Below are 22,430 nucleotides of genomic sequence, written 5' to 3'. Positions count from 1 at the left end.
TCCCCCTTTGACCTAATTCTTAAAATTAACATTTAAGCGTTTACTCTGTGTCAGGACTGGAGCTAATCACTTTGAATGATATTATTGTATTTTTGTCCTCCTCCATTTTACAGAGGAGGAAACGGAAGCTCAGAGAAGCTAACTAACTTTTTCAAGGACACACAGCTGGAAGGCGGAATCACCAAATCCGGGTCTCAGGCTGTCCTGCCTAATCAGATAACCAACTGAATTCAAATCTTTGTGGTGGGATCCAAGCCCTTGGGGGACCTTGGTATCTACATTTGTTTGCACTGGAACCATCTGCCTCTGGGATTTGCTGGAGGTGGGGTTGAAGGCTGGGGGTTGGGGGGAGGGTGGATGAGAAGGAGGTGATGGTGCTGAGTGGAACCAAGCTTAGGTGGCCCTGTTTGGGCTTTTATTCTCTCAGACAATGGGTCTTGGGGCCTGGACACCCCCTCTTCTAGCCAAGAGGAAGGAAATGACAGTCCTGGCAGGAAGCATCCTCAGAAAGCCAGAGGACCCTGGGTGTGGATCCCAGCCCTGCCATTCAGGCTGTGTGACCTTAGGCAAGACCCTTTCCCTCTTGGCTTTCAGTTACCCCACCTGAACACTAGCTTCTCCAGGCATAGGAACTTAGCAGATGAAGTACACTTCAAAATCTGCTTATGTTGCTTCCACAGCTGGTGTTTTTTTAGACCTTGACTTGAAGTATGAGACCATCAAAGCGATGCCTCCATATGTGGCCAGTACACAATTCATTCTACCTGTGAGAGTGTAAGAGTTGAAATATTTTCTGATACCAGTGAGTTGGAATTGGGTATCAGTTTCTGGACCTGCCATGATTCCAATCTTGCAAAAGACACCAGTTCCGCTTGTTGTGTTCTTCAGCCTACCGCCTTAGGACTTTTCTAGTTCATGTGTGGCAAGCAGTTGGCTTTCATGCTGCTACTTGCTTACTTTACGCCCATGTCAGACATCACTAATCAACCACTGCTCTGTTTCCTTCCAACCTCAAGTACCTTCTAAACGCAGCGCTCCAGGCAGCCATTATCAACTAATTTGAGTTGGCAAATAAGACTGAAGGATGTCACAGAACCAAATTAGATTTAGTTATTGGGTGGAAGGTGGGGAAGGGACAGGCCCAGGGTGGCCTCCAGGTCACTGTCACCCTGCTCCTCCTTTGTATGGGAAAGCAGGAGGAACTCCGCTAGATTGGGCCAGAACTCACCTCTGGTGCAGGGTGAGGACCTTTCCAGGGCCATACAGTTGTGCCCCTGTTTAGTCCTCAAGGGGGCGGTGCTGGCTTCTAGAGCTGGTCACAGCCCAAGCTTTAAAAGTAAGAGTGGAAAGACAGAGGCTGGTTGCAGATTGTCCTAGAGAGTTAGGCTCACTCCTCCCCCACCCTGTGTACTAGTATCAGTAGTAGGTAATAATGGTCATAATAAGAGTTGTTAACATTTTAGGAATATTTATTATGCACCAAGCCATGCTGCTAACTGCTTTATATCTATTCACACTTTTAATCCCATTTCTCAAGTGAAGGAAATGACTCAGAGGTGAAGCAATTTGCCTGAGTTGCCCTGGCTGGTGACCCAGCGGAGGCTTGATGAACTGGTGGGGCCGCTGAGATTTTAAGTCACAGCTGTGCAAGTCTGCAGTTGGCTCCCTCGCCGGCTCCGCGTGGGGACTTCCAGACTCCACACTTGCTCACCATCCTCATTTCTCGTCTGTGACTGTGACCCTCCTTTACCTGTGCAGAGTACTCTTCCTCATGCAACACCTCTGTTCCACATACTCCTGGGGGCAGCACAGCAAATGGCATCTCTGCTATGACAGGTTAGAAAATTGGGTCTGGGGTCCAAAGGGAGGAAATGGTAATCCCTGCGCCAGGGGATTCCATGCTCTTTCTGCTTGTTCATTCATTCCTTTGTTTATTTTTTTTTTTAATTAAAAAAAATTTTTTTTAACATTTATTTATTTTTGAGACAGAGAGAGACAGAGCATGAACAGGGGAGGGTCAGAGAGAGGGAGACACAGAATCTGAAACAGGCTCCAGGCTCTGAGCTGTGAGCACAGAGCCCGACGTGGGGCTCGAACTCATGGACCATGAGATCATGACCTGAGCCGAAGTCGGACGCTTAACCAACCGAGCCACCCAGGCGCCCCTGTTTATTTATTTTTGAGAGAGAGAGAGAGAAAGAGAGAGAGAGAGAGAGAGAGAGCATGAGCAGGGGAGGGCAGAGAGAGAGAATCCAAATCCCAAGCAGCCTCCACACCATCAGCACAAGTCTGACACGGGGCTTGACCTCACAAACTGAACTGTGAGATCATGACCTGAGCAGAAATCAAGCTTAAATGACTGAGCCACCCAGGTGACCCGGATTCAATGTTCTACCTGTTCCTTGGGACTTTCTGAACTGATGACTGGGCAGGAGGTGGGAACTCAGGAGTGGTACAGCTGAGGTGGGGTGGGGTTTGATCCCGCATCCTGGATATACCAGTCCTAGCTCCTGTTCTTTTTTTTCTTTAAGTTTTTTTTAAAGATTTTATTTATTTTGAAGTTTATTTATTTTGAGAGAGCATGAGCAGGAGTCAGGGAGAGGCAGACAGAGAGGATCCCACTAGCAGTGCTGGGCTTGAACCCACGAACTGTGAGAACATAACCTGAGCCAAAGTCAAGAGTCGGGAACCTTAGCCGACTGAGCCACCAAGGTGCCCCTTAAGATTTTATTTTTTAAGTAATCTCTACACTCAACAACGTGGGGCTCGATTGAACTCACAACCCCAATATCAAAAGTTCTCTACCAACTGAGCCAGCCAGGTGCCCCCTTAGCTCCTGTTCTAATCAGCCACACGACCCTGGATAAGTCACTTTGATACTCCCAACCTCAGTTTCTAGGCTCCTATCATACTTTTCCATTTTGAAAGCCCATTCTTTTCTTTATGCTTAAGTAAGCTCTACACCCAACATTGGGGCTTGAACCCACAACCTCGAGATCACAAACAAGTCACATGCTCCACCTACTGAGCCAGCCAGACGCCCCCTTAAAGCCCTTTCTTATTCATGAACTCATTGAATCCTTAAAACAGCCTGAAAAAAAATATTATCTTCCCAAAAGGGGAAGCTGAGGCTCAGGTCCAACCAATGGCAACATCAGCCCTCAAACTCCGATTAGGATTCCAGACTAATGGGCTTTCCCTACATGCGTTCCCCAGCCTCTCTCCTCTTGGCCTTTGCACCTGCTGTCCTCTTCTTTGCAGCGCCCTCTTTGCCTGTGTTGTCTGTTGGTAGCATGGTTTTTTTTTCTAGATCTGGCTCAGAAATCTTGAGCTCTTTGTAATCCGGTCATCTGCGTAGTGTCTGCCTCTGAGTATGAGTTCCTAGAGGGTAAGAACCTCATCTGAATCCTTTGTGAAATCCAGTGTCTATCAACCCAGGTGTCTGTGTGCAGCAAATGCTTGATGTCCTTGGGTTAATGAAAGGCTGCTACACCCGGCAGGGTTTTCCCCAGCTCAGCTGCACTCGGTTCACCGTGGGGAAACCTGGGGAGGCTGTCCCACTGGGTTTGAACACCAGAGCCACCCCAGGACGAGCTCGGCTGCCCTTCCTACATCTCCATTTGTGTCCTCACATCTCCACCGGTGACACCAGCTCATAAATCGTTTGTTAACGATTGGCAGCAGGACAAGCCAGTTTCCCTGTTGGCGGCCCTTGGTCGGGAATGGGTGCCCCCAACGATTACCACTGCCCCGTCCTTTTGTACATTTTGTTCACAGATGCACCCTCGGTGCCAAACAACCTTAATTTCGTTTTTTATTTTTTTTATTTTTTTTATTTTTGGGACAGAGAGAGACAGAGCATGAATGGGGGAGGGGCAGAGAGAGAGGGAGACACAGAATCTGAAACAGGCTCCAGGCTCCGAGCCATCAGCCCAGAGCCTGACGCGGGGCTCGAACTCACGGACTGCGAGATCGTGACCTGGCTGAAGTCGGACGCTTAACCGACTGCGCCACCCAGGCGCCCCAAACAACCTTAATTTCTTTACTGATAATAGTAATGGCCATCATGTGCTGCATCTATATGAACCATGCTTCTTGGTGCATAGTAGACACTTAATATATATTTGGTGAATGAATGAGTATTTGCACATCATACACTAGGGCTGGGCCTAAACAGAGGTTTCCAGGAAGGGAAACCAAGCTGTCACCTCACCCCTGCCTGGGATAGTCCTGGCATGTGTCAGCACCCTGGTTGCCTGGAACTGCCCATGGTCAACAGCAACAGAGACTAGCACCTCTCCAGGTGAAGAAGGACCGTGACTGCCCTGAAGGAGGTATTGCTGTGGTCTATAGTGCACAGAGGTAAAAATGAGGCTCAGTGTGGTTAAATAGCTTGCCCAGGGTCGCAGAGCTAGTAGGTGGGGGAGCTGGGATTTGGACTCAGAGCCTAGAGTCTTTCCCCTTTGCTTCTCAGTCTGCTGAGCAGGTTGGTTTTGACTCCGGTGAGGGAGATAATGTCTGTCTGGGGATGTCTGGTCCAGAGTTCCAGACCTGGCTCCAAACAACCTTAATTTATTGAATAATAGTAAGCACCATCGTTCACTGAATCCCTACGTGTGGTATGCCCTTTTTCATCGGGTCCTCTTAGCCTCCCCACAGAGTAGCTACTGGAATCCCTGTTTTTAAAGGTGGAGAATAGAAGCACAAAAGAGGACTGAAGGTCATGTAGCTAGCTCATCAGTGGTTAAGCCAGAATTTGAACCTGGGCAGCCTGGCTCCAGAACATCAGTCCATGATCATTTAATACTAGATAAATCTATGTAGGCCAGATGTGTAAACTCCTCTTGAACCTCATGGTTCTTCCGGAGCCAGACTCGGGGAGGAGGTGCAAGGCAGGAACAGACTATAGGACACTTCCTGGCCCCCTGAGCTGAGGAGTGCAGAGTTTATCTGTCCCTTGCGTGATTCCTGGGGGAAGGGAGAAATGGGGGCTGGGGTGGGGGGTGGGCACAGTAGGGCAGTCCTTGTGTCTCCAGGACCAGGGTCAGGGGGAGGCCAGGGCAACCAGCCTGGCTGAAGCCACTGTTAACTCAGAGACCTCAGCGGGATATTGGCCCCAGCCTCAGTCCAGGGCTCTGGCCTCAGGCCTGACTCTCCTGGGTTTCTATCCCAGCCTTCCAATGTCTTCCTGGCGTGGGGAATCTCAGAGCGCTGGCTTATGTGAGGACTTTGCTCTGAAATTGCCTCCTTCAACACCAAATCCCTGGGCTGGCCTGCCTGTCCCACTTCCCCCTTTTGGAGGAAGTGGATCCTTTCCTCTTTTGGGTAGCTGTGTGATTTGAATAATTGAGTGTTTCCCAGCTGGCACCTGGCCGTGGAGGGCTCAGCTCTGCAAGGCCTCTAGCTGGGGCTCTGAGGCAGGCCTGCCAACTTCCTCATCCAATCGTGGTGGGCATGTTGGTTTGGCCAGGCCAGGCCCCAGATGATTCCTGGGAGAGGCAGTGCCGGCATCTGGCTGTGTCTCCTCATTTTCTGAAGTGGCTCCTGGTGGGGGAAGAAAGGGGCTGCCCCTGCTTCAGTGGCCTTTCTCATCAGCTCACCTGGGTGTCAACTTCTTAGCACGTGTCTGGGTGGAGAAAGGAGGAAGCAGAGTCAGGAAGGGGGAAAGATAAATGCAGAGGACAATATTCATTCATTTGCTCACTCATTCGACAAATATTTTCTTAGCCCAACTGCCTGCTAGGCCCAGGGCTGGGTGCTAGAATTCATGGATGAATCTGGTCTAGTTTTTGCCTTCGGGAAGCATCCAGTGTGTGAGGAGATAGTCATGTAAGGAGTCCCTACAGAGACCCATGAAAGAAAGTGTAGGAGCCATGGGACTGGAGGAGGCCACCTAACCAAGCCTTGGGCAGAATGACCACAAGGTGCAGGTGGTATTCGATTTTTTTTTTTTCCCTCCAACAAATATTTACTGAGCATCATCTATAGGCAGGTGTGGTTCTAGGTGCTGGGATACAGCAGTGAACGCCACGAAAGTCCAGCTGGAGCTCCATTGTACTGGAAGAGACAGACGATGATTTATGTTAATTTCAGACAGTGGTGAGCACTGTGAAGGGTATGAACAGGGTTGTGAAATAGTGAGGAACTGGAGAGAACCGGAGGCCTCTTCACCCCGCGTGGGCAGGGAAGGAAAGGACACAAGAGGTGGTCTTTGACCTGAAGAAGGAGGAATGAGCCAAACATCTTCCTGGGGGAAGAGTGTTCCAGGCTGATGATTGGCCAGGGTGAAAGCTCTGAGGGGAGAAAGCAGGGCAGAGAAGTTGTGAGTGGTGCAGGGTGGGGGCCAGGAGGTGCTGTCAGAGAGGCGGGCAGGACCCAGAGACGGCAGACATCTGACCAGCTGTGGAAGAATAAGCGGGGCCTGCCAGGAGAAGTAAGGGGTTGGGTGACCTCCTGTTTGCTGGATGGCCCCTTGAGAAATGTGAGTAGGAATAGCCTTTATCCCTCTCTAAGTACACATGGTGCAGGGCAGTTGAGGCCCAGAGAGGGAAAGTGACCCTCCTGAGGTCACAAAGGGAGGTGGTGGGACTAGATCTAGGTCCCATAGTCATTAACCAGTTTTTCTCCAGCGTGCCCACACAGCCCCTCTGCATTCAGGTGGACATTAATTTTGCCAAGAAAGTTCCATACATTGCCTAGTCTGACAGAAAGGCGAGGCTCCAAGAGGAACAGGGACCTGGTTAAGAGTCATTCAGACCTCGGTTCCATATAACTGGCCACGACCAAGTGACTAAACCTCAGTTTACTCATAAAATGGGGACAGTAATGGTTTCTAGCTCATAGACTGCTGAGGACACAGAGAATAGGTGTCGAGCACAATGCAAATATGGGGAGCACTTTTGTTTCCATTTTAAGTTATTGTATGGACACTGGGGTCTTTTTCAATGGATTAATCATGATCCTCATCACTGGTCCACAATGGCTCTTTGTCTATTTTATTACTAAAAATAAATTAAAAACTCCTATGAACTGTCATCCACACTACCAGGACTAGGATATTGACAGTAATTTACATCTTCCTCCAGGCTCCTCCAGCTCTCTGCCATCACTTGTCTTCATGTGGGGTCACCACTCTCCTGAATCTAGGGTTTCTCATTCCCCCTCCTCTTTTTTTTTAAAGTAATCTCTATGCCCAATTTGGGATTGAACTCACCACCCTGAGATCAAGAGTCACATGCTGTACTGACAGAGCCAGCCAGATGCCCCAAACTTTGACTTTTTTGATTGTTATTTAAGATCACATATGTGTGTTTCATACACATGAGTCATACATAAATATATATATTTAACTTCATAAAAGTATCATACTTTATGTAATCTCCTTAGACTTGTTTTCTCACTGAATCCTATAGCTGAAATTGATTCAATTGTTGCATGTAGTTATATATATATTTTTACTTTTGTATATATGATATACACCAGATAACTATTTCACAACATTTATTTGATTTCTTGTTGGTGGCATTGGGTTACTTTCAGGTGTTTTTCTAGTGTGGAAAAAGTACCTATGAATATTCACATACACATTTTACAATGCATGCATATAGGAATTTTCTCTTGATATATACCTAGCCATGGATTGTTGGGTCATAGGGTATGTGAAAATTTGTTCAGCATTACAAGACAAGAACAAAATGGGTTGGGTCTGTTTGTACCCCTTCCAGTAACATATAAGAACTGTTCTGTGTCTCTGTAACACACGGTGTTGTCCGACTTACAGTTTTTTCCGATCCAATAAGAATAACAATTTCTCTTTGTAGACTTGATTTGCAATTCCCTGATTACCAGCAAAGTTGAGTGTGTAGAGTATGTATGAGTCCTCTTCTGGTGACGTCTTTTGTCCATTTTTCTTTCTTGTCCTTTTCTTACTGATTTGTCATAGTTCTTCGTATTCCTGAGTCTAGTCATATTTTGGAAACAGAAATTCTAAAATTTAACAAAGGTCAATTTATCAATCTTTCTTTCTTTCTTTCTTTTTTTTTAATGTTTATTTATTTTGGAGAGAGAAAGAGACAGAGTGTGAGCAGTAAAGGCGAAGAGAGAGGGAGACACAGAATCTGAAGCAGGCTCCAGGCTCTGAGCTGTCCAGTACAGAGCCCAATGTGGGGCTTGAATTCATGAACCCTGAGATCATGACCTGAGCTGGAATCAGATGCCTAACCACTGAGCCACCCAGGTGCCCCTCCTTTTTTTTTTTTTAACAGACAATTTTATTTTATTTATTTTTAAGGTACAAAGTATGATTTTTTTTTTTTTTTTAAATTTTTTTTTTTTCCACGTTTATTTATTTTTGGGACAGAGAGAGACAGAGCATGAACGGGGGAGGGGCAGAGAGAGGGAGACACAGAATCAGAAACAGGCTCCAGGCTCCGAGCCATCAGCCCAGAGCCCGACGCGGGGCTCGAACTCACGGACCGCGAGATCGTGACCTGGCTGAAGTCGGACGCTTAACCGACTGCGCCACCCAGGCGCCCCTGATTTTTTTTTTTAAAGTAGCCTCCATGACTAGCATGGAGCCCAATGCAGGGCTTGAACTCACAACCGTGAGATCAAGACCTGAGCTGAGCTGAGATTAAGAGTCGGACGCTTATCTGAGCCATCCAGGAGCCCCGATGATAATTTTCTTTTGTATTTTTAGACCTTCGTGCTTTTGAACTTTTTTCTTAAAAAGTTCAGATAACCTTATTACACTGCCAGTACAATCTTAAATAAAAATGGTGATACTAGGTATCTTTGCCTTGTTTTTTTATTTTAGAAAGAATGTTCTAATATTCCCCTTTTAATATATATGTCTTGTAGATTTTTAAAAAATGTTTATTTATTTTAAGAGAGAGAGACAGATAGAAAGTGAGCAGGGGAGGGGTAGAGAGAGGGTGACAGAGAATCCCAAGCAGGCTCCGCACTGTCAGCACAGAGCCCGATGTGGGGCTCGAATTCACAAACCATGAGATTATGACCTGAGCTGAAATCAAGAGTCTGATGCTCAACTGATTGAGCCACCTACAAGGAGCCCCTTGTAGATTTTTTGTAAACTTATTTTTTTCAGGTTAAGGAAGCTCTCTTCTATTCACAACTTACTGAGAGCTTTATGAAAATAATAATTAGTGTTGAATGGTATTAAATGCGTTCAAAAAGTATCTTGAGATGATTAGATGGTTTTCTCCTGTAATCTGTTAATGAATTTAATTACATGTATAGATTTTCTAATAAACTATTCTTGCATCCTAGGAGAAACATAACATTCATTATGTATATATTGGTTATGGTCTGATAATCTCTTGCTTGGAATTATAAATAGACCTCTAATTTTCATTTTTATATTGCACTTTTTTGGCTTTGGTATTGCAATTATAATGTCCTCATAGAAGTAGATAGTAATGTTTTCTCTTTTGCTTTCTTCTGGAAAAAGTTTGGGTAAATTTGAGATGATTTGTTTCCTTAAGTCTGATAGAACTGATCTGTAAAATCACCTTGGCCTGTTCTCTTTGTGGAAAGATTTTTACTTTCCTGCTTCAGTTTTTATTTGTTTATTTATTTAAATTTTTTTTTTAATGTTTACTTTTGAGAGAGAGACAGAGTGTGAGCAGGGGAGGAGCAGAGAGAGAGGAAGACACAGAATCTGAAGCAGGCTCCAGGCTCCGTGCTGTCAGCACAGAGCCCGATGTGGGGCTCAAACCCACAAACCGTAAGATCATGACCTGAGCCAAAGTTGGACACTCAACCGACTGAGCCACCCGGGTGCCCCTGTTTCAGTTTTTAAATTTAGGTTTTTTATTTCTTCTTGAGTCAGTTTTGGTAAGTTATATCTTTAGGAATATATGTATTTAATCTACATTTTCAAATTTACTGGCATCAGGTTGCTTATAGCATTTTAAAAAATTGTATCCCCTTTTCTATAATAATTGTCTTATCTCTTTTATTGTATTTAAAAAAATTTTTTTCTTAATCCTTATTTTTGAGAGGGAGAGAGAGAGAGAGACAGAGCATGAGCGGGGGAGGGGCAGAGAGAGAGGGAGACACAGAATCCGAAACAGGCTCCAGGCTCTGAGCTGTCAGCACAGAGCCCGACGCGGGGCTGGAACTCACAAATTGCGAGATCATGACCTGAGCTGAAGTCAGACACTTAACCGACTGAGCCACCCAGGTGCCCCTCTTTTATTGTATTTTTAAAATTAATCTTGCCTCAAGTTTATGGACTTTTTAAAGGACATACTTGTGGCTTTGATCTTTTCAATTGAATCTTTGTTTTTTGTTTTGTTGATTTCTGTTCTTTATAATCTCCTTTTATTTTCTTTGGGTTGCTGTGTTTTCTAACTTCCTAAGTTGGACACTTAACTCGTTAATTTTTACCCTTTCTTTGCTGCATTCTATAATTTTTGGTGTATAAATGTTTCTGTGATCATTCAATTCTAAGTAATTTTAAATTTCTACCATGACTTTTCTTTGATCCAGTTTATTTAGAGATGTTTTTAATCTGAGTGTATGGGGAACTGTTTGTCCTTTTAAAAATATGACTTCTAAAAAACAAAAAACATGACTTCTAAATTGTACCATTGTCAGAGAATGTGGGCTATGTAAAAACCTGTCATTTAAAATGAGAGGCTTGCTTTATGGCCTGGTATGTGATCAATTTTTAAAATGTTTGAGTGTTTCTGAAAAGAATCTGTTTATGTACTTTTATTTCTGCCTGCCTGCATTTTTATCTCAATTTATCTTGCCTTTTCTTTTTTAATGTTTTATTACTTAAAAAAAATTGTCAGCTGTAGTTTTTCCCTACAAAGACCAGATTAACATTTTCTCATCTCTCTCCATCTCCCTCTTAAGCCCTCATATTCTTCACTGACTTGTCCTTCAGCCCCTGTGACATCACATTAAAATTGTTTTTAAAAAATAAACTTTATTTGTTATTTGCTCAGCCTTCAGATATCTTTAGTTTTATCTGTTCACTTTGTTTCTATTAAGTGGTTACTTCCATAAAAATTGGGGGGTGAGGTGTCTTTTTGGACAAACCTGAGCCATGTAGTGTGGTTTTCATTAGCCTTTAGTATTTGAATGACAGTTTAGCTGGATATGAAATTCTTGATTCAAATTCTTTTCCTTTGGTACTTTAGTCAATTTAATTTGATTATTCCTTTGTAAGTAATCTGTTTTTCTCTAGACTTTAGAATGATTTTGTTGTCTTGATATTCACTACAATATTTATTTTTTTTTAAGTTTATTTATGTATTTTGAGAGAGAGAGAGAGAGAGAGAGCAAACAGGGGAGGAGCAGAGAGAGAGAGAGAGAGAGAGAATCCCAAGCAGACTCCATACTGTCAGTGTGGAGCCCAACACAGGGCTCAAACCCAAACCATGAGATCATAAACTGAGCTGAAGTCAGACGCTTACCTGACTGAGACACCCAGGTACCCCTTCACTATAATATTTCTAAGAGTTCATTTTTCCTTCTCTGTCCTGTTTGGTATATTTGAGGCCCTTTCAAAGGGAGATCTTTCATCTTTCTTTAGTTCCAAGGTTATCTTCATTATTTCTTGAAATATCTCCTCCCTTGACTTATTTTCCTCTCCTGGGACTCCTGTTATCTAGATGTTGGCACTTAACGTCCATCTCTCTTTTTGTTGATGCATAATTTCATACAATGAAATGCATAGATGTTAAGTGCACAATTCAGTGTGTTTTAACAAACATACATTACCTTGTAACCATGATCTCAAACCAAGATTTAAAAAGAGCAACATTTCCATCTCTCCAGCAAGTTCCTTCATGCCCCTTTCCAGTCCATTTTGCCTCCAAAATGCAATCATTGTTCTGATTTCTTTCACCATAGATTAGATTGGTCTTTTCCGGAGTTTCATATAGATGGATTACGCAGCATGTACCCTTTTATGTTCTGCTTCTTTCACTTGGCATAGTGTTTCTGAGATGCATCTATGTTTGTTGTATCCTTTGTTCATTCTTCTTGGCTGAGTAGTTTTCTGTTTTATCACTATACCACCATTGTTTATTCATTTGTTAATGAACATGTAAACTGTTTCCAGTTTGAGGTTATTATAAATAAAGCTATGAACACTTATGTATAAATCTTCATGTAGGCATATTTTCATTTCTTTTGAGGTAGAATTTCAATTCTTTGGGGTAGAATTGCTGGATCATGTGGTAAATGTATGTTTACCTTTATATGGAACTGCCAAACTCTTTTCCAACTTCACTGTACTACACTATATTCTCATGAACAATATATGAGACTTCCGGATTTTTCTACATTCTTGACAGTGTTTAATTTTACAAGGCATACTTTCATTTGGTTTCGGTTGTTCTGGTGGGTGTGAAATGGGTTTAATTTTCATTGATAGCAATAATGTGGAACACCTTTCCATGAACTATTGGTTATTTGTTACGTTTTCTTTTTGAAGTGGCTAAGTCTTTTGCCCATTGTGTGTGGGAGGGGAGGGGCTGCTAATCATTTTATTCTCAACTTTAGTATTTTTAAATTTACTGGATACAGTCTTTCAGTCGTGTGTACTATGCATGTTCTTTTCCATTATGTGTCTCGTGTATTCACTTTTTTTTTTAAGTTCATTTATTTATTTTGAGAGAGAGAGAGAGAGAATCCCAATCTGGCTCCTTCCTGTGCTGTGATGTCATAGTGTAGAACCTCACACAGGGCTCAGTCTCACAAACTGTGAGATCATGACCTGAGCCAAAGTCAAGACTTGGATGCTTAACTGACTGAGCCACCCAGGCGCCCCTATTCACTTTTTTAATGCTATCATTTTTTTTTTTTTACTTCTTTTGCTTTTTTAATTTTCTTAACGTTTATTCATTTTTTTTTTTTTGATAGCAAAAGACAGAGTGTGAGTGGGGGAGGGTCAGAGAGAGAGGGAGACAGAATCTGAAGCAGGCTCCAGGCTCCGAGCTGTCAGCACAGAGCCTGATGCAGGGCTTGAACTCACGGACCGTGAGATCATGATCTGAGCTGAAGTCGGACGCTTAACTGACTGAGCCACCCATGTTCCCTCCTTTTTTTTTTTGTTTTTTTAATGCTTATTTATTTTTGAGAGAGAGGGAGAGGGAGGGAGGGAGCGCTCATGCATGTGCCTGTGAGCGGGGGAGGGGCTGAGAGAGAGAGGGACAGAGGATCTGAAGCAGGCTCCACGCTGAAAGCAGCAAGCCTGCCCAACTGGAACCCACAAATCGTGAGTTCATGACCTGATCAAGTCAAGACTTGGACACTTAACCGACTGAGCCACCCAGGTGTCCCCTTAATAGTATCTTTTGATGGGCAGAAATTTTAACTATTGATGAAGTCCTGTTTATCAGTTTTTTTCTTTTTGAGGTTTCACCTTCCCCAAAGTCACAAAGATAGCCTCTTATGTTTGCTTCTAGAAGCTTTGTGGTTCTGGCTTTTATAATTAGGTTTATGATCCATTTCAAATTAATGGAGTAAGGTTGGGGGCGGTGTTTTAACTTATTTATTTATTTATTTATTTATTTATAGTGCAAGTCGGTGGGGGGGTGGGGAGAGAAAGAAAAGAAAGGAAGGAAGGAAGGAAGGAAGGAAGGAAGAAAGAAAGAAAGAAAGAAAGAAAGAAAGAAAGAAAGAAAGAAAGAAAAGCAAGGAGCCTGATGAGGGACTCAAACTCATGAACTGGGAGATCATGACCTGAGCTGAAGTCCAACACTTAACCGACCAAGCCACCCAGGTGCCCTGATGTTTAACTTTTTAACTTAAGTTTTACCATCTTTTTCATATTTTCTGTTTCCTAAAGTTTCCTGGCCTCTTCTTGGAAGTGTTCCTCTATCTGGTATCCCAGTTCCCTATTTCTACTCTACCTATTACGTTTGTTATTTCGACAGGCTTTTCATGCAGAATATTTTTACTTGGGTCCTCTAACACTTTACTGTTTTTTTATATTGTGAATATCTCCCTTCTTTTCTGTGTTTCTAAGGCTTATTTAATTTTTAAAATGTTTATTTATTTTCGAGAGAGAGACAGAGAGTGAGTGGGGTTGGGGAAGAGAGAGAGGGAGACACAGAATCCGAAGCAGGCTCCAGGCTCTGAGCTGTCAGCACACAGCCCTATGCGGGGCTCGAACTCACAAACTGTGAGATCATGACCTGAGCTGAAGTCGGACACTTAACCGACTGAGCCACCCAGGCACCCCTCTAATTCTTATTTAAAATTCTCAGTCCATCTGTTGAATACAGCTGATTCCAGTGATATCTTTCATCAGTTTGTTTTGAAGCCATTGTGTTCCTTGGATTCCCTGTTCTTTAACCTGTGAGCTCATTTCTCGGGGGGCAGGGGAGGGGGGTCAGCTATTCTGTCTGGTGCTGCGCACTGGGCTAAAAATCTAAGCCTGACCCTAGTCTCTGTCAGCACCAGTGAACCCAAGGAGATGACAGTCCTGGAGTGGAGACCCTCAGTCTGGCAGAGCCACTCCTCTCTCCCAGGTAACCAACTCCACAGGACTGGGCTTCACTTCCAGCACTCCAGAAAGAAGCCGCCAGGGGAGGGGGCTGTCTGGTTAGGTCAGAACCCACCAGCCATGAGGAAGGGAACGGGTGGTAGAGGGACTGGAGGCCTGTCAGTTCCCTCTTGATTCCTGCAATCCCACTTTGCCCGCTGTACCGCTGTGACTTTACTCCAGAAGACACTCATGCCACCTGCCTGGGCTGCCGACGTCCAAGTGAGAGCGCTGGCTTCGGTTGTTCTGGGGCACTGGGCTTGTTGGGGACGGGAGTGTATGCTGGGTAAGGCTTGATACAAAGAGCCAAGAGCAGAACTCAAATCCGATTTTGTTTTCTATTCTAGTATTTTCTACCACCCTAAAGACTAGGCCCCGCTCCTTCTTCTGGCTGTAGCACCAAGCCCCTACATACACCAATTTAAACAGAGCCCAATGCAGGGTTTGAACTCATGATCTGTGAGATCATGATCTGAGCTGAAGTCGGATGCTTAACCGACTGAGCCACCCAAGTGCCCCCAAAGTGGCAATATTTAATATGAAAAACTGGCCTCATCATCTGCCCTTGCCCCTTTGCATGCACCTCACAGCTCACTAGTCTCAAAAAAAAAAAAAAAAAAAAAAAAAAGACATTCATGGCCCCCAGAACTTTGCATGGGCTATTTCCTCTGCTTTGACTGTCTTCCCCCCACTTCTGGAAAAATTCCGGTGCATACTTGAGACTCCTTCCCTGATGGTCCCTTATGGTCACTGTGATACTCAGTGATGGCATGGGAGTCTGGAGTTAGGAAACCTGGCTGCTTGTCCTGATTCTTCAATTCACTGGCTGTCAGTTTTGGGGAAGGTCACACTACCTCTTTAGGTTCCTGCTTGGGAAAAAAAAAAATGAGTGTCAGGGTAGATCATTCCTTTTTTTTTTTTATTTTTAATTCTTTTTTGAGACAGGGAGAGGCAGATCATGAGCAGGGAAGGGGCAGAAAGAGAGGAAGACACGGAATCTGAAGCAGATTCAGATGTGGGGCTCGAACTCATGAACTGTGAAATCATGACCTGAGCTGAACGAAGTCTGCCGCTTAACTGACTGAGCCACCCAGGAGCCCCTAGGGTAGATCATTCCTAGACTCTCTTTCAGTTCTGACAAGCTGACACGGTAGTGAAGAGTGAAGGTCATGGAGTGGGGCTGCCTATGATCCCTTCCGGGGTTAGCGCTTAGTGACTGTACTTCAATGCCTCCTTTGCTAACCTAGCATCATGGTTAAAAGTTTCTACTTCAGAGTTGGGCAGTTTGGGTTCCTAGTCCCAGCCCTACCACTGCTTGCTGTGTGATCATTGGCAAGTGACTTAACCTCTCTGTGCTTTTTTTTCTCTTCTGTAAAATGGGGTTGATACTAAGGGTGCCTACCTCAAAGTGTGAGAGCACAATGAATGCAGCTATTGTTATGCTGTTGGTGGTGGTTCACCATTATGCAAATCTCTATTCAGTTCAACAAATTCTTTGTTTGTGCCCTGCTAAATGTCTTCTAAATACGCTTTCTATTGGATTTTATCTCTTAACAGATACTCTCCATTGCATCTTATCTTTACAACAACCTTGCAAGATGGGGATGACTAACCTTGTTTGACAGATAAGGAACCTGCAGCCCCAGAGGCAAAGTCACTTTCAAAGCTGCACCGACAGGACTTAACCCTTGTCTACCTTCTCCATGGCCAAGATCTTTCCACTATGCTCCATGTTCAGAAAGATTAGTTGGGGGTTTTGGGGATTACCGGATAAACCCAGATGGGAAAGCTCAGTGAGAAGGTCCCCCACCCCCCTACACATGTATTCCAGCTGTCTGCCTGCCCTTGGCCATTCACAAGCTGTCTTTTGTAGATTTCACGCAAATGTGGGTTTAGTGATGGGCCAGAAGTTAATTGAGGAGGCAGAACAAGGGTGAGTTGGACAATTAGGGACTCCTATGACCTGGGATAGAGAGCCAGAGGGTCTCTGGGAAAGGGAGGGGGACTCTTGGAGGACAGGAAATCAGCAAAGAGGCGGTCTGAGTTTCGACAAGCCCAGAGCTGAAGATGGAGGCAGATGTGGGCCTTGCCAAGACGCAGCTCCAGAGGGTGGCACTGGGGTTGAACCCTGACCTCTTTGTGCTCCTGCGGGTCTGGGCATGTGGCTTCACCTCTGAGAGCCCCAATTGCGTCATCTGCAAGACGGCTGCTAGTGCCGTTTGGTAGAGTTAGGGGAGAGGGCATAGGGGAGCCCAGTAACCCCTGGTTAGATTAGCATATGCAGGTGGACCTGAGATTTAATCCTGAAGCTTCCCGAAGTTTCCTTATCCACAGTTTGGGAGTCTCCTGCTCAGCTGTGTGGGATTATTGCAAAGCCACGGGGTGAGGGGTGAGGAGTTCTGCGTGAGCCTTTCTCTGTCCTCTCTATTTAAAACTGCAAACTGCAAACACCATGTCCTCCTCCCCACCCCCCTCCTTTTCCTCCACCACGTGGTATCCTATTGACTTTATTTCTTCTTTGTTGTCTGCTCATGCCGGCAGCCCACCCAGGATTTGGGTTGTTTGGTTCTGCATGTAGAACAGCCCCCAGCTATAGCAGGTGCTCAGTAAATAGCGGTCAACTGATTGATTGTTGGTTCGATAACAAGTAGGGAAGGGCCCTCGTGTATAGGGATGAGTCAGTATCAGTTGGATCTTGGAAATGTAGAGTAGAGGTCGGGACAGCTTGCTTGAGGTGTCCAGGGCTGCCTGGGAAAGCATTTGGGGCTTCGGGGCCTAGATTTCAAGGTGGTTCCTGGTCCCTCTCTGGCCACAGCCGGTGGGAGGTGAGTCCCGTAGGATAGTAAAGGTGTTGGGCCTGAGTACTGGGGCTTCTTGAGGAGCCAAGAGCCTCAGACAAACAGGGAAGCCATGATACTTGGCTTTCTCTTTAGCCTTTTTTTTTTATTGAATTTTTAAATTTTTGTATGTGATTTTTTTGTTTTGTTTTGTTTAAAGTAATCTCTATACCCAACGTGGGGCTTGAACTCACAACCCTGAAATCAAGAGTTGCTGGGGTGCCTGGGTTGCTCAGTTGGTTGAGCATCCAACTTATGCTCAGGTCGTGGTCTCGAGGTTCATGAGTTTGAGCCCCTCATCGGGCTTTGTGCTGGCAGCTCGGAGCCTGAACCCTGCTTTGGATTCTGTGTCTCCCTCTCTCTCTGCCCCTCCCTTGCTCATACTCCTCTCTCTCTATCTCAAAAATAAATGAACATTAAAAAAATAAAAATAAAAGAGAGTTGCATGTTCTACCAACTGAGCCAGCCAGGTGCCCCACTTCTTTAACTTTTTAAACCACTCTGACTTCCCCTAAGCAGAACAGACTACCTCAAAGAAATGACAGCCCCCAATGCCAACCCTGCACCGAAAGGCCTAGGAGAAAAAGCACTGGGCTTGGAGCCAGGCAGATCCCACAGCATGGCCTGGCCTTGCCCCTCTTTAGCAGAAGGATCTCGGGCAGGTCACTTCACCTCTGTGTGTTTCCTCTGTGAAATGGGTGTAGCAGGACCCCCTGTACTCCGACCTTCTAGGGCTTTTGTGTAAAACCCAGTAAAAATGTGTATTATGACCAATTGTCACTAGACCGAAGGTCCCACAAGGAAGATCTTGCACCTGCAGCCCCTAACACAGGGGCACTTGGAACGTGGTGATCCAAGAGCTAAAGTCCACTGACAACAACTTTTGGAAGGGGAGGGTCTCAGTCCTGCCTGTAGTAGGGTTGTTACGTCCTGTTCAAGGATCTCCCACGGTTCCAAGGGTTTATAGACTCCAAAAAGAAAACCTACCTTGTGTTCAGTTGGACTTTTATTTAGCCATGCATTTGAACTTTACTGACCCATCTTTAACTTGTTTGCAAGATTTTTCCTTTGGTGGGAACAGCTGGCTGAGTATGACACGATGCGGTTGCTTACATTATAAGGGGCTCAGAGAAACCCACTGAACTGGAGCTCTAAGGTCAGACTGTGTTCCAAGTAACAGTAAATCCAAGGCAAACAATAAGGGGTATTAATTGGCTCACGGAACCTGGATGTTCAGAAGCGAGCTTCAGGCATGGCTGCATCCAGGGACTCAAGCAATGTTACCCAAGACTCCAAATTCTCTGCGTCTAGTTCACCTTCTAAGGAGTTGCTTCATCTTCAGGCTCCACACAGCCCTCCTCCCCACTGCCTCACCCTTACAACACACCATCCAGGCGGAGAGAGTCTTCCACTTTAAGCCAGTCAGGACCCACCTGCAGCTGCTGGGGGTGAGATCAATCCCATCCAAACCACATGGCCAAAAGGGGGAGGGTTGCCGTCCAAGGAAACTGGGACATTGTCAGGAAGGGGAAGTGGATTCTGGGTGGCCAAAGATTACAGCAAATATCCACGATCGTCATCAGAAGGAATGTGAAAAGCCAGAGGAACATCTGCAGAGCACTTTACAGTTTGCAAAGTTCCTCCCTTCCAAGAAGCTGGTATTGGAGGCAGAATGGCATTTATTATCCCTGCTTCACAAATGAGGAAACAGCTCTTGAGTATTTGGCCAGGACACTGACTTGTACCCCCCTGGCCTGCCCCTGCCCCGTCTCAGCCCCTCTGAGGAGTTATAAACCCAGAAAGGCTGACCTGGGAGGGAGGGGGCCCAGGGGGCGTGGGCCAGGGGCGGAGGCCTGACTTCAGGACCTGTGGTGGGGTGGTGAGTTAGTGGCCGGGCACGTACACTGTGGGTATTCGACAGCACTCACAGCCAACACTCCAGTGCACACACAGACACGGGCAGAATGAGATCACGCAGCACACTGGTGCGGGGCTCCCCGTACCTAGCGGTGGCTGAGGCCTCCGCTGTGCCATCGGTGATGGAAGCTGCCCTGGCAGATGACCCGGATGGCGGTAGCAAGCTGGAAGTGGAGCCAGCCAGGCCTGGCCCGGATCCCAGCTCTCCCACGCGGTTGCTGTGTGACCCTGCTCCTCCCGCCCATTTCCCGAGTCTCCGTTTTGCCTTCTGACCCAGGGCTGATAATTCCCACCTCCCAGGATCCTTGGAAGGCGGAACCCAAAGCTCCGGCACATAGTAGGTGCTCCATTAAGAGTCCTTCCCTTTCCGTCTCCGTGGCGTCCTGTTAATAGCTGTGTGACCTCGGCCAGGCACCTGAACTTCTCTGTACAGTGGGAGCAACGATCGCACACGCGAGAGTGCTGCTGTGAGGGTTAGGCGAGTCGGTGCATGCGAAGCGCTTAGAACCGGGCCTGACACGCTCACTGTACCTATTACTACCAGCTAACGTTTATTGTGTGTTTCATGGGCCGAGCCCTCGGGATTTATCTTCCGGTTTTTTGGTCGTGTTCTCATGCTTACAATCGCACAGTGACATCGGCACTCACTGCGATGACCTCCCTTGCACGAGTGACGAAACTGAGGCCCAGAAAGGTGAAGTGACGTGCCCAAGGTCGTGAAACCAGTAAGCAATGGGGACTCTGCCGAGCTGTGCGCCCTTGGGTGGGACCCTCGCTTCCGCTGGCCCAGGTTTCCTGTTGGGGGGGGGGCGGTATCCCTGCCCTGATACCTCCTGGGGTCACCAGCAAATGCAATAGCAGCAGGAGCCGCCGCCTCCTGCTGCTGGAAGGTTCTCTGGGAATGTAAGGAACGCTGTTATCCAGCGCCAGCTGCAGAGTGCTATCTCTGGGAACATCCGTGTCCTCCCTGCTCTGACGCGAGCAGGGTGATCGCGACCCCCCCCCCCCTGCACATGCCACCCAGGGATGCTGCTTGTGTTGGCTGGCACCCAGCAGGCTACAAGTTCACCGCCTATCTCCCCAATCCGGAGTTGTCACGGCCTCTCTCAGGGCGCACGTGGGGCCTGTGGAATGGCCGCTTCCTCTCCTAGGGGAAGGCTGCCAAGGTGCGTGGGCCTCGAGGGGCGGGGAGCAGAGAGAGCCATGGTGGTCCAGTGACCTGCCTGAGGACCAGCTGGAATAGGAGGCTTCTGGGGGGAGGAGGCGTGCATCTAGGGTGTCACCATGTATGACCCCGGGTAGATCCCCTCACCTGACCCCTCTTCTGTAAGTGGCGCTGAGGAACCCTCCTCCAGGGGCTGGGGTGACATGGGATGTAGTGAGCGTTTCCAATAGCAGCTGCATGCGGTCCATTCGTCCACAGACGCACAATGTCCATGCCGTAGCCAGAACAAACGTGGTTCATTTCCAGGCTCACCTGCTGCTTGGGAGTTTTTACACTTGGCCCTGGAAGACAGAAACATCCACAGGGAGCGTTGAATACTGGCGGTGTGACCTCGGGCAAAGGACTTAGCCTCTCTGTGTTTCTGTTCTGTCACCTGTAAAATGGTAATAATAGCACCTATGGGGTAGGTTGTTTTAGGGATTAAATGAGGCAATAGAGGTAAAATGTTTAGAACAATGGTTGGCACATAGTAAGGGCTATGAAAAGGTTTGCTATTATTTAAGGGTACAATGACAAAGTGCAAAACAAGGCCTTTTTTAGAATAGTCTCAGTTTGAATTGTTCTTTTCAATTGACACAAATCATTCATGTCTGGAATTCCAAGACATTGGCACCCACGCGAGGCCTCCCAGACTGCTTTGTGCTTCCAGTAATAGCCCCCAGATTGTAGCTGGTTACTGTGGAGACTTGTGCCTGCCGTTGGTGTGCTGTGTGGCCCTGGGGAGCTCGTGTACCCTCTCTGTGTCTGCCTTTTCGTGTTGTCGATGATGAGAGCAAGGATGGACAGTCCTGTCTGTCTGTCTCCTGGTAGCAGAGGGGCTTCTGCTGCAGGAGTGCTGAGTGAAACACCCAAGTGCAGGGGGTGGCAAACACCTTAGAAACACACAGCACATGCTCCCCTCCCCCCACCCCCCTCAGCTTCCAGGCTCGGCCCAGAACAAGGTGGTCTGGGACAGAACGTAACTTCTCCGTGGGATGGTAGAAGCCCGTGTGCCCATAGAGGAGCCATCCCTGACCCTCCTGTGCCCAGGCACCCCAGCCATCTGAGCTCCCAGGAATGGGTTTCTGGGCCCCGCCCCCCACTCCCCACCCTGCCAGCTCTCCTACCAGCTGAACCTTGACTGGCTCTAGTCTTCTGCCCACAGAGCCAGTTTGTGGCATGAAGACCATCCAGATGCCCCAGGGAGCCCCAGAAAAGCTTTGGCTGCAGAACCCAGGCCTTTGGGGCTTCTGATTCTCGCTCTGCTGTGTGGTCTTGGGCAAGCAGCAGACCGTCTGAGCTTCAGTGTCTTACTTAACCTGTAAGATGGGCTGGCATGTAAGCGGGCAGGGGACATGCAGGGTGTGCTCTTGACCCCGTGAGCTCAGCAGGCAGAGCCCGTTGTGGCTGGTCTGGGCTGCCCCTCCTCCCTCCTGTCAGGGGCACCCTCTCTCTCTGTTCACCTCAACCCCCACCGTCCTTCCGGCCTGCCTTTCCTCCCACTCTGTCCGTGGAACCCTCCTGGCTGATCCTGGGGGTTCTCTCTTTCTCCCCTTCAAGAGGAAAAGAACACGTTGCACTGCTGCTGGTGGATGGTCTCTTCCCATGTGGAAACATGGAGCCCCTTGACCATGAGAACTGGAACCTCTACCCCTTGCCTTTAGTTAAATACCCACCTCCTGCCAAGTGGAGGGCCTGTGGGGCCTTCCAGGCAAGCAGGTCTGTGGGAAAGCCCTGGGGGCTAATGCCTGCCTGGCCAAGCTGAGCCAGCAGAGAAGGGTCTGTCCATTTTCTGCTCCAGGCGTTCACGGGCTCCTCTTACCCACCATCCCGCCCCCCCTTCCCCCATCCTAGCTGCAGGCTGATATTCACTGAACACTTACCATGCCCTGGGGTCTGTTTGAATCCTGTCCATCTATTAACTCACGCAATCCTGACAGCAACC

The 22,430-nt window shown here is 46.9% G+C and overlaps 2 protein-coding genes across 2 annotated transcripts in view; one reads left to right on the top strand and one right to left on the bottom strand.

Annotated features, from left to right (window-relative positions):
- ALPL (alkaline phosphatase, biomineralization associated) overlaps positions 1-22,430 on the top strand; it is a 57,677-nt gene that overhangs the window by 8,021 nt on the left and 27,226 nt on the right. The window lies entirely within an intron of this gene.
- Positions 664-856, bottom strand: LOC124515857 (ATP synthase membrane subunit K, mitochondrial-like). Its single transcript, XM_047084895.1, has one exon. It carries the CDS (start codon positions 838-840, stop codon positions 664-666), a length of 177 nt encoding a protein of 58 aa, XP_046940851.1. The 5' UTR covers positions 841-856.

The sequence above is a fragment of the Lynx rufus genome, unplaced genomic scaffold (genome assembly GCF_022079265.1).
Source record: "Lynx rufus isolate CCGP_SWC_20201006 ecotype Redwood Valley unplaced genomic scaffold, mLynRuf1.p SCAF_2, whole genome shotgun sequence".
Classification (NCBI taxonomy): domain Eukaryota; kingdom Metazoa; phylum Chordata; class Mammalia; order Carnivora; family Felidae; genus Lynx; species Lynx rufus.
The sequence above is the reverse complement of the archived record's forward strand: the minus strand, read 5'-3'. Positions and strand labels throughout refer to the sequence as shown.

Coding starts and splice junctions, on each gene's coding strand:
- LOC124515857 (XM_047084895.1), bottom strand. CDS start 840: ATGGCAGGTCCAGAAACTGATACCCAATTCCAACTCACTGGTATCAGA.